Source organism: Columba livia, chromosome Z (assembly GCF_036013475.1).
Source record: "Columba livia isolate bColLiv1 breed racing homer chromosome Z, bColLiv1.pat.W.v2, whole genome shotgun sequence".
Classification (NCBI taxonomy): domain Eukaryota; kingdom Metazoa; phylum Chordata; class Aves; order Columbiformes; family Columbidae; genus Columba; species Columba livia.
In genome coordinates, this window is record NC_088642.1 from 20,392,215 (window position 1) to 20,404,911 (window position 12,697).

General features: G+C 39.7%; 1 protein-coding gene across 14 annotated transcripts in view; it reads left to right on the top strand.

The window, feature by feature from the left end:
• The window catches only part of RAI14 (retinoic acid induced 14), a 91,792-nt gene that overhangs the window by 19,703 nt on the left and 59,392 nt on the right, over positions 1-12,697 (top strand). For 2 of the 14 annotated variants that reach the window (XM_065047542.1, XM_065047543.1), the window contains exon 3: positions 4,262-4,428. The exons of 11 other annotated variants lie outside the window; for them this stretch is intronic. In XM_065047542.1, the coding sequence (XP_064903614.1) occupies positions 4,387-4,428 (42 nt within the window). In that variant the 5' untranslated portion in view covers positions 4,262-4,386. Of the gene's footprint in view, positions 1-4,261; positions 4,429-4,797; positions 4,957-12,697 lie in introns of those variants that run through there. One more of the 14 variants, XM_065047547.1, reaches the window with a different exon arrangement.

The window sequence follows — 12,697 nt, forward strand, 5'->3', positions numbered from 1 at the left end:
CTTTTCATCCTATGCTTATATTTTGGGAGGCTATGAATGATATGAGCAGATAAAAGTGTTAAGGACTAAATCAAACTGAAACAGACATACTATTTGCCTTATTCCAGCAATATTTTCTAGTCCTATTCTTCAAGAAGTTGTTCTAATTGTGTGTAGTTCAGGCAAATCCCCAGCACTAGGGACAGGTCAAGCCCTTTTCTGCTCCCTTGCTTGCCACACTTGCATCTCCTTAAGGTTCATGCTGTGCATGTTCTGAAGATCTGTGAGGCTTAAGTGTAGAAGAGAATGAGGGTGTCAGTGACCATTCTTCCTGGGAAATACGATGTGGTGTTCAGGGATAATCATAGAATGGGTTTGGTAGAAAGGGATGTTAAAGATCTTCTAGTTCCAACCCTCCTGCTATTGGCAGGGACACCTTCCGCTAGATCAGGTTGCTTAAACCCCATCTAGCCTGGCCTTGAACTTTTCCAGGCATGGGGCATCCACAACTTCTCTGGGCAACTTGTTATAGTGTCTCACCACTCTCATAGTGAAGAAAGTGACAGCTGAACTTTCAGCACTTTGCTGAAGGTACCTTTTCTTTTTTTAAGGTCAAGTTACTGAAGCACTGTGTGGGGCAGGTAGGTAGGAGGAATGAGGATGAAGAGGTCTGTATTGTAGTCGTATAAGAGAATTGCTCAATTCTTTTCAACACAGCTGTGAGGAGGTGCTTTCTGTTAGTTGAAGACAACTTTACTGGGCAAGGTGAGATTGATGGATGATGTTTGGGCTTGACCACTTTGTGTTAGCTACAATCACAGAATGACTGGGGTTGGAAGGGACCTCTGGAGATCATCTAGTCCCACCCACCTGCTAAAGCAGGTTCACCCAGATTAGATTGCACATTTATGCGTCCAGGTGGGTTTTGAATGTCTCCAGAGAAGGAGACTCCACAGCCTCTGTGGGCAGCCTGTTCCAGTGCTCTGGCACCCTCAAAGTAAAGAAGTTTCTCGTGTTCAGATGGAACCTCCTGTGCTTCATTCTGTGCCTGATGATTAAGGGAGTGTTTAGAAACTGCAGATCTCTGTAGAGAAAAATACAAAGCTGAGATGAATAGAAGACTGAAAGCTAATGAATTTTTTTGCTAGTGAGAGAAAGCTATTATATAATACCACAATTTCTCTCTTACTGTTAGGACTGTTTGTGTGCTATAGTTCAGTGATACTAGTGTTTTATGAACTGCTCAAGTTTTGTTAACAGATGATTTTACTCTAATGAACTTTTGAAATATTACAGACTTTTAAATGTATCACTTTATTGGAAATTGATGCAAGGCTAATAATTTATAGTCATTCATACTTGGCTGTAATTTGGTTCTGTAAATAGTCAAAATCTGCCTGGCAGGGCTCTGAGCAACTTGCTATAGTTGACCCACCTTTGAGCAGGAGATAGCCTAGTCTATCTTCCAAATATCATCATTCTATGATTCTGTATAAAGATTAATTTCTTGAAATATATCACGTAGGAAATTTGCAGTCTTGTTGAAAGATACCCTTAATTTTTTAAGAGCACTTTGTATCTTATTATAGGCCCTTAGCTGCCTGAAAAACCTTAAGGCTTAGCCCCAACAAAAGCTATGGTGTTCTTGGCCATATGTGAGTAGTATAGCTGCCTGAACTTGTGTAGTTATTCTGATGTATGAAAAGCTATTTATGAGCTATTTTTCCTACTTTTGGACCTGAACTATCTAGAAGTAGCTGCAGCCTTAAGCTTTGAAAAATGCTGTTAACTTTGTGCTGGTGAAAGCCATCGTGGTTTAATGTCTTTTAACTATAGCTGCAGGATGTCTTCACCTCTGAGGCCTGCAGCTAGTATTCACATGTATTCTTAACAAAGGTACTCTTTTCTTCCTGTGTTTTGCTTGTTATGTGGACTTCATACTTCATCTTTAAGTATTTTGAGGTAGGAACTTCTGTAAGTGCTATTCTGGTGTAACACCTAACACAAGTACTACTTTGTACTAGTTGGACATTGAGAGGTGACATACTACAACTAGCAAAACCTAAGCTGGAACTCAAGCTAAATTTACTGCTCTACAGCTGTCTGAGGAGTCTCGTTCCCCAGATACGCTGCATGTGCATATCTCAGATGACATATAAAGTTAACTGTCCAGAACACTTGCATTGGCTTGATGGTGATAGAAGCAAAGGTGTTTTAATAACTTTGCAAATAATGTGGCTACTAGTGCATATATATGTGTCTGATGTACCTATTCTGCTCTGTTCACAGGTACATACCTCTTTTCTTTCATCTTTCCTTCTTTGCTGTGTGTGGTGGTAACCTCTTAGGAATCTTTTAAACTTGGGTAACCTGTCTGCTTATCCAGAGACTGAAACAGTGCCCTTTGAAGTCAGAAGAAAGACTTCAGCTTGCTTGACTGAGCTTTGAATCAAGAACTAAAACCAAAATTCTGACTCCATGGAAGCGTAAGGCAGGGCCTCCAGCAAGGTGTTGATTTCCCCTGAATCTAGCATAGAAATACATGTGGCTATTGATGAAGCTCAGATTGTCAGGTTATCCAACAGTGGCTGCTTCTTATGGTCTAGAGTGTGTTGCGTTTTTGTTGTGGTTTGTTTGTTGTAGCTGATGGGTTTTTTACCCCTTTTTTGCTTTGAGGGGTGATTGCTTTATGATACAATGTTTTTCTGCTCAATAGGAACAATGGCAACCCCTCAGTGACCTTGCACTTTTGATGTGTATTTCAGATGTATAATTAATAGATTTACAGGAAGACTAAATGAAATGCATCACTTGAGATGTGAGTGAATTTAGGGATCTTCCAGAAAGTATGCAACAGTGTGAGCTTGTGGAGTGCTAGTCAGTGCACTACTTCTGAGTAATTTTATTGTACAAACTAGTTGCTGACAGATTCGCTGCATTGTGCATCATGCACAAGCAGTTTATTAATTGTTAAAAAAACTGTGATAGGTCACTGAGGAGAAGCTAGTGCATTGTCAGATTCATGTCTCTGTTGTTTTGCCTTCATTCCTTCTTTTCAGCATGCACAAAATGGGAAAAGACATTGTGTAGTAATGCAATCAAATTTGAAATTATTAATCTGTATACAGCCTTTTTCATGGGAGAATTTGGGATTTGGTAGATGCCAGTGATTTGTGATTTACAGGTATGGAAGCTGTTTAATTTGCATGTATGTACTTGATTTGGAGGTTGATTCTTAAAGGCCTTTGTAATAGCATAGAGTCTTAGAATGGTTTGGGTTGAAGGGACCTTTAAAGGTCTTCTAGTCCAACCCCCCTGCAATGAGCAGGAACATCTTCAACTAGATCAGGTTGCTCAGAGCCCCGTCCAGCCTGGCCTTTAATGTCTCTGGGGTTGGGGCATCTACCACCTCTCTGGGCAACCTGGACCAGTGTTTCACCATCCTCACTGTAAAAAAAGTTTTTCCTTGTATCTCATTTGAATCATCCTTCTTCTAGTTTAAAACCCCAACTCTCTCAGCCTGTCCTCACAGCAGAGCTGTTCTGTCCCTCTGATCATTTCTGTGGCTCCTCTGGCCCCTCTCCAACAGGTCCATGTCTTTCCTGTGCTGAGGCTCCAGAGCTGGACACAGGACTCCAGGTGGGGTCTCACCAGAGTGGAGCAAGAGGGACAGAATCACCTCCCTCAACCTGTTGACCATGCTCCTTTTGATGCAGCTCAATATATAATTGGGCTTTTGGGCTGCAAGTACATATTGCTGGCTCATGTCCAGCTTTTCTTCCACCAGCACCCTGAAGTCCTTCTCCACAGGGCTGCTCTCAATCCCTTCATCCCCCAGCCTGTATTGATACTGGGGGTTGCCCTGATCCAGGTGCAGAACCTTGCACTTGGCCTTTTTGAACCTCATGAGGTTCACAAGAACCCACTTCTCGAGCTTGTCCAGGTCCCTCTGGATGGCATCTTGTCCCTCAGGTGTGTCAGTTGCACCACTCAGCTTGGTGTCATCTGCAGACTTGCTGAGGGTACACTTGATCCCAATGTCTATGTTGTTGATGAAGAGGTTAAACAGTACTGGTCCCAGTACAGGCTCCTGTGGGACACCACTTGTTGCTGATCTCCATCTGGACATTAAGCCGTTGACCGCTACTGTCTGGATGTGACCATACAGCCAATTCCTTATCCACCGCATAGTCCATCAAATCCATATCTCTCCAGCTTAGAGAGAAAGATGTTGGCAGAGGTCGGGGCTGTGTTTATAATGTTATTTCTATGTGTTCATCAGGGAGGAAGCTGGACGCTTTTCTTGAATTCTTCTGACTGCGACTAAGGGAACCTGAACATCAGATCATGTGCTTATGCTTTATGTAGTCATTCAAGAAGAACTGCAAGTTCCATTTGTCTTGGAGCATGTTAACTGGATTTACTGGCACAGTAATAGTGTACTTAAGGGTGAGATTCTCATAGATTTTTTTTTTTGCCTACTCAATTCTATCCCTGTTCCACTTCTTTTGGTAGAAACAGCGTGTTGCTCTCTGCTTTTGCTGGATTTGTCTCACCTCTGTCTCCCATCATATGTCAGAGTGTGATAAGTACAAAAACCAGTGGGTGTGCATCCTTGTAATTATGTTTGAATAGGTGTTGCAAACAGGGCTGTATGGCAAGAAACTGCCCTAGGCTTCGTGTTGGGCAGCAATTTTTTTCCACTAGTGAATACCACTTCTTAATGTTGTTTGCTTGTAAACTTGAAGTTGCTCAGGGTGTTTTGGTTTTGTTATTTGTAGTGTAGGTTCCCTGTTTGCAAGCCAGGTTTCGCGTCAGCTGAATTGCTCTGCTGATTATTTAGCATGTTGTGCTCTGAAGGGGAAGGTTGTGTTATCCATATCTTAGTGAGGACCATCAACTCAATGTTACAGCAAAAAATTCTTGAAGATTTCCTATTGTAGGACATTTCAGATATCTCCGTTTACTCAGATCATGGTAAGATGCCTGAGGTTAGATGAAGGCTGGGTTTTTTTAAATGTTTGTGAGTAGTGTTGTTTTCCTTAGGGGATCACTTGAGAAAATGTTTTATATTTGTATTGCTTGCTAAACTGTGGTATAGCAAATAGGACATGGCAAACATGAGCAGTATGTGGGAAAATGGTGACAGGTAAGTTTCTTAAAGCCTGTTGAAGGGTGACCATCAGTTTCTGTTATATTGACTAGGAGTTTGGGATAACTGTTTTTTTTTTTCTCATTTTTTTAATGTGGATGCTTGCTCAGTCGTTACACATTCAGTGGCAACACCAAACTTCCTTTATAATTTTTTTTTTAAATTTTGATTTAGACTTGCTGGGGACATGGGACTATCCTCTGGCTACAAAAGCTTGTTTCCAGGCTCTTTTCATTCACCCACTCATTGCACTGTTCTGGGCAAGTGAGCAACTATGGCTGCTGTTTCAGTCTGTAAAAGACATAGTGTCTACTTTGTGTAGCTATGCAGTGTTGTTGAAGGGAAGGCACGAAGTCCAGACTGAGATTTTTCTGATATGAAATGGAAGAACACTAAGTGTTCTTCAGGAACAAGGAAGGTGAGTTTAATACATTAACAAGTAGCTGAAACATACTTGGCATTTTTTAGTGTTTTTCTTCTAGTAGCATAAGAATGGAATTGTTTACCATGGTGTATTTTTCCCAATCCCTACAAGGGTGTTTCCATGCCTGGAATTTATATTTATAATCAACTTAATCAGCCTTTCTCACCACTGCAAATGTGTCCTGATTCTTTTAGATTAAGGTCAAGTTACTTGATAATTTATTCTTGAAAAGCAAATCGCCTGTTTCCTGCAATAGCCAGGTTGTGTCTGTCCATAAGCTAAGAGGAAAAAACTCTGCTATCTAGAAATTATATAAAAATATTACTTAATGACAGATTTCTTTCTGCTCTTCTGCAATAGCAATTCTTGCACTCATTCCCCTCTCCCATCTCCCGGATAATTTTCATATGTTTAATGACTGTGTTCAAGGCAGCATTTTAATTTCCTTAGATTTATGTTTCTGTTCCTAACACTAATAGCTTTTCTGTTTTGTTGTGTTTTTTTTTTTTTTTTTCTTTCATTCATCTGTGAATTACCTATATAATGCTTAGTAGCTTCAGTTTTCTGAATGTAAGATTGTTTTGGCTCTCTGCATACACAGCAAACACAAATAAGAGATTACATTCTTTGACATAAGAAGAACAAATGAACCATTTCTAAGTAGCTTGTACATGCACTGAAGGTGTCTGTAAACAAATTTAATACAGTCTCATTTAGAGGGAGGGGAATGGATACTGTAAATGTTGCCATCAGAACTAACTTGAGCTCCTAGTTGAACAGCATGAGAACTGCCAAGCTAGTGCAGTAAAGGAAGGAGAAGATAAAGACTGGAAGAAGGGCTTGACTCCTCCATCTTTCAATGCAAGTTTCTTTAATCTTGTGCAAGGGTTTGTTGTCGACTTTCATATCTTTAAAATAAGGGAGAGGTGTGTAATAATATTTATATGGGGTAATTGTGGTGGATAGAAAAGTAGTTCTGCAGTGTTCAAATACTGTGGATACATGGAGGCTGTGTAAATTCTCCTAAGGACAGGCAACCAAATTCCACCATGCCCAGCTTAAATTCTTCCTCAGCTCTACATAGCTGGGGACTCCTCAGACTGTTCTGACCTTGGTATGTCTGCTGGCAGTTGTTGTAATTTTCTGTCTCTTGAGTTTCCTGCTGTTTACAATCTGTGGGTACTTAGCTGAGGTGCTGCTCTTGCACACTGCTGGAGTTCTGACCCTCCTTGCAGGGCACTCGAGTTTGTCCCAAATGCCTGGAATTAGGACTGTGTGAGGTTTGCATGAATGTTTCCATCAGTAGGATTCAGGAGTGGTTTTTGAATATGGAAGCTATAAGCAGCCCTGATGGTAGTGTCCTTTAATGATCTTTTCTGAAAAACAGAGGCCTATATATCTGGTGACAAGGTGCTCAGTACCTTGAAGGACTACATTGTTTACATTTTAATAGCTCAATTGTTTTCAGTAGAATTACTCCCAGTTTTCTTCAATGCATGACAGTATGACCTAGAACATGCCTCCTTCTCCTCAGTGTTCAGTGTGTGTGTGGGATTTTGGCTGAATTGTCGGTTTTCACACACAGCTGAAATACATCTTCTTTTTAAGTATGTTTGAGTAATCCATAGTGATTAAGCAAAACAAGTAGGAAAGAATGTGATCTCACTATATGCCATGATTGTAATGACCCCCTCTTTGAAATAAATCAGTTGTTTGTCAGAAGACTCATGTCTGCATAAGCACACAGCATTGCTGCAGACAGGAAGTGCCCTAGTCTGTTGACCTCGTCTCCCAGGGAAAATCAAAGCTCTCATTAAATTTTTAAGGGAGGGGAGTTGGGGGAGAGACAAGGAAAAAAAAAAAAAGGAAATAAAAAACCAACCAAACAAGCAAAAAAAAACCAAAACCAAACCAGCTTGTTGTAGTGGAAAACAAAGGCAATAATATGTATCACTTTTTTTTTTTTTCTTTTTCAGTTCATGAATATGCAGTCTGATATTTAAATTGCATTTAAACTTTTTTTAATGCAGCTGAAAAGAGTGAGATCAGATGTATTTTCTTAGGGCTATATTACAGTCCTCAAGGGTGAACAGGAAATGGTTTAAAGGAATGCCAAGAAGCCCCTATTCCCTAACCATTTCCCTTGTCTTCTTTTAACCAGCTTTATTTCGCACTGCATGCTTCAGCTGCTGTGAGCATTTCTGTTTTGAGAACAGGGGAATGTTTCAGTGTGTTCTTAAGTTACATCATCCAAGTGCCTTTGCCTGTAATTTAAAAAAGAAAACTGACTGGATTTTAAATACAACTATATACAGACCAGGTGTGGAGAAACTGAGACGTTGCTGTACACATCTTCGATCTATTAGAAGTGGTGAGCATGCTACGTAGTTAATACTAGAAATGGTGGTAGTTTAATGTTACATGAATATTCATCTCTGTTTCCAATTATAATCACTGTTTCAAGGAATTTGCAATTTGAATTTATGCAGTGCAATCCTCATTTCTTTCCTTTATTCAATGAATTATAATTTTTATTTTTCTAGCTAGGTTTTCTTTTTTCAAAGCAGCATTTTTTTTTTTATTCAAGTCTTCAGCTGCCAAAGGAAGTAAGTTCAGAAAAACTCAAATATTGCCAAATCCATGCTCTTATAAACTATTAAAAACAAATAAAAAGGGACAAAAAACCCAACTCCAAATTTCTTTGAAGTGTTTCTGTACAGTACACTCACTGAAATATTTACAATTGTGTTTATATCTCCTTGCTGGTTTTGCTTGTCACCTTGAATATCCAGTTAAGAAACATGAAGGAATATCTCCATGTAGAAAAGAGAAGCTGGAAATAGGTAATCTGAAGAGCTGGAGGGAGAATCACTTGCTTTCTGAAGGTGCAGTGACCTGTACAGAACATGATCTTGGACTTCCTGGTATTCATTGGTGAGGCAAGTCCCTTCCTCTGTGGGGGAGGTTACTTCATAGAGCAAGTCACCTCTTTCTGAGGCTTTTAACAGGTGTAATGAACGTTATCTATTTAAATACCTGGCTTCTCATAAATTTTTCCATACCTAACATGGCTGTTACTAGTGGTGTATGTGATAGTTGCACCTATTGGCTGGTTAATGGGGCAAATCTTGCGAATATTTGCTATGTTTGCTAGACTGCTGCCACACTGAACAGGCAAGGCTAAACCAGAAATGTACTGAATTGCTTATAGAGTATGTGTGATGTGAATTTTTTGTAGTCTTGTCTCTTTGTGAGTCATTTCAAACACATACACATAAGTGGAAGTTCCAAAACTAACCTACTGCTTATCTTAAAATATCCTTAAATAGTCACATTAGACATTATCCTGTGCTCTTTCAAACTTGGATATCAACCTGAGAAGTCTAAAGTATGACAAACTAGATAAGCTGACTAGTAGTGTTGGTACACATTCTGGAGTTTAGACTTAGTAATGTTTGGCTCCTGTCTTATTCAGAAGACACAGCTGTAACTCCTATAGCTTTTGAACACAATTATTTGGCTCTCCAGAGTCCAGCAGCTTTGACTGCATGGCTTAGATGATCCCTTATAACACTGTTTACAAAAGTCAGAAATATTTTCACAACAGTAGTTATTAAAGAGGTCTAGAAGTTCTGGTTATGAAATCTAGCACCTATAACAATAATTAACAGTGAATGGTTGAATGGAAGGTATGTAATATGTTAAGAATATACAAGTAGAACTGACTGCCTGCTACATGATATCAAAACCTTGACTGTTGAATGCTATAAATTATTAAGCATGTGGGCAAGACCTTGTAATGAAATTAGAGGGTCTTCTGCAGTCATTCTGACACTGGTAATTCTAGCCTTAATCAGTTTTCTATGCAGTTAGTCATTATAAAGTGTGTGATTTGTTGCAACTTTGGGATGTATGGGGAGACGTAAAATTATAGAACTTCTGGTGTTATGATTCTCCTTCCCCTGTTCAGTTTTCTGTTTGTTCCTGGGCTGTTTTGGTAGGAAAAGATATCAAAAGAGAAGGCAGCCTACCATTTTTATTTTTACTTTGAGACTACTCTGGTAGAGTCTGCTTGATGCCTTAGCTGGGTCTTTAGCACTGCTTGCCTCCTGCAGAGTTGGGGAGGTCACTTCAGTCTCTGTTTGTGGGAAAACGGTTGGAAGATTTGAGATTGTCTACCACTGCAGAGCCTTGGAGAAAAGTTCTTGGTTGGAAGCAAAACAAACAGAAAAACCAAAGGAAAGGAAAATATGGCTATTGACATGAAGCATAAGTTTTGTTTGAAATAGAAAAATAGGAGCTTGCACTGCCATGAATCATCATCCATGTTCTGTTCCTTGTTTTCTCCTTAGCTGATAGAGGGTGGAGTTCTGAAGTATTTCAAGCTAAACTAACTTCAGAAGACACTAACTTGGTAGAGAGTTACCATTAGCCTGGGCCTCCATTGTCCTACTGCAGCTTTGAGGATGTTTTTGGCATTTCTTCATGTGGCTTTTTCACGCTGCCCTTGAGGCATTATGCTTACCAATACATCTTAGTTGTTGTTACTGCTATAATGAAAAGCATCATTGCAAAGCTGTGCCTTCTTCCCTCTTTCCATAACCCTTTGCTCTTTCCCGCAAGTTTATTATGTATCTGTATCACAGACAACTATTACTAGCCCATGATCTTGCTATGCTTAGTGCTGTTATTTTTATTCCCTCTTCTTGGCCTTGCAGTTTGGAGCATTCTCCTATTATAAAGTTTCATTCTAAAATGAAAGCCACATTTCTGTCTTATTAGGGATCATACCTGAAAGAGACACTGTGCTTGTTTGTGGAGAAGCAGGTAAACATAATTTGTGCTATGCAGACTTGCTGAACATTAATAAATTCCAGTCACCCAAGTTGATGAAAGACATGTATTATCTGTTTCTGGCAAGAATTATATTGCATCTAATTAGACCCAACTTTAGAACATCACATTTCATGAGCAAAGTTAATTACTATGTTCTTTGTTATAAGAAAGCCTAGCGGTGGGGAAAATCAGCAATTGACGTTAATGTGTGTTTTCTTACTTAATGCTTAACTGTCTGAGTCTTTTCATATGTAAGCTTGCCAGAGCTGCCATGGACGGCGGTTGCTGGGGAGAACATAATTTCAGCTGATGAGAATGACAGGGAGAGAATCTTATCTCCAGTAGTGGAAAGCAATGTGGTTAACTCTGTAGTGTTCATGCAGTAGTTCTCTGTCTTCAGTGACTCAATAGAGAGAGTGTTTTTAAGGGAGTTAATCAACTGAATTTTATATGCAACATAATGAGGTGAAGTTGCTGCTGTTGGGTAAGTCCAAAACACGTTCCTTTTGAGATCTCCCTTACCTTCCTCCTGGATCCCCCAATTTAAACCTCCTTTCTTATTAGAAAGTCTACCTGACTTATGTTGTAAAGATGACTACATATTCTGCAAAAGTTTCAAGAAAATAAACTGACCTTTTTAAGAAACATCATATGAGCATTTTGCAATGTTTCTGGAGGCTGGGCAGAATTAGTCTTAGATTTCTTAGATTTTCCAAGGTCCTTTGTGAGCAGTGGAACTAGTGAAGCCTGTCCTCCCTGCATGGTTGTTCTGTATTCCTTCTTCACCTCATCACAGTACCTGGCCTTCCACATCTGCCCTTTCTGCTGTTTCTCTGACACACCTGTAAAGCCAGCTCTCTTCCATGTCTCCATGTGCAGGCTGGGGATCAAGCAGTGTCTGCTGGAGCTGTTCCAGACTGCTAAAGCAGGTAGTGCAGTTAGCTGTTTGGCATCTGACAGATCAAACAAAACAGCTAAGCTTATGCTGTAGCCTTTAGTGGAGGTACCGTGTTATTCTTGTTGACATAATGACTGTTTTTCATGAAACTTGCATTAGCTTATTTATCTTGGAGACTTCTTTCTAGTTTTCCCTAATCATGGAGTAGGTGTACTGGTATAGAATGATTGCATAAACCTCCTGGCAGAAGGAGGAACTGATACCAAATTAAAAGTTTTTTCCAAAGAAATAACTCCAACAAGAACAGGATCCTCAAACCTGTATTACTGAGTTTGCTAAAACTAACCTTTCCAAGGGCTAAAGGTTTCTCTGACACTTGGTCACAAATATCAGCAGTGCTAACAGAAGACTACCAGCTGGGACCAGTTTTTAAAGCCGACAATTTATATTCAAGAATATGGATGTGGTTTCTGTCTATGCCAAATAAACTTACTAGGAGATCCGATTCCACTCTGTAAAATAGATGGAGCTCTGCAAGCAATGTCACATTGAATTTGTTTAGTAAAGCTACTTAACATGGCTGTTCTGGAGACTCTATTTTTGTAACATCTGGCTACACTTGCCATTTGAGAATAATCAAAGGTAGATTGTTTTCTCTAGTGCTTTGTGCAATGGCATTTTGAACCATGTCAGGGGCCCTGAAATGTTAGGGTAATTTGAACTCTCACATGCACCTAACTGCACAGTTTCTTGCCAAGTAAATAGATCTCGAGCTTTTGCTACATTGCAATAGTATCTTATTTCTACCTGCCATTGTGCATGTTATGTTGATGGGTGTAACCTCTGCCCAAAGGGTACAATCATATAGAGTCATAGAATCATTTTGATTGGAAGAGATCCTCAATTGCTTTGAGAACTTAAATGGTATGCCTTGCATCCTATTTGTCTCCTTCTACACTGTTGATGCACACAAGAAATGAAAGAGTTAGTGTGTTTTGTCATTATCATAAACCTGCTTCATTGTATGATGTAAATTTTCATGCTTCAGGTTTCAGAGATGGAGCTTATTGAATTACATCTGAAAATGCAAGTGTCTCACAAATGCATCAGTGGGTGGCTTTCAGGAATACTGTTTGCCTGATGTCTACCCTGTCTGGGTTGCTGCCTCCTCCAACCTGTCAGAGCAGCAAAGGTTTTAGAGGAGAAATACATTGACGTGCCTTGTCTCTGGAGACTTTCCCTAAAACCAGGCAGGGATTAGATAGCTTACAGGCAAAACATGCCTGTCTGTATGGGAGATACTGTATAGCATTCTTGTTGGGTTCCTCAGGAGCTTTTCCCATGAGCCTGTTACCTGAAGAAGATGCTGTAACCTAGTGAACAATCAAGATGTGCTATTCTATTAATA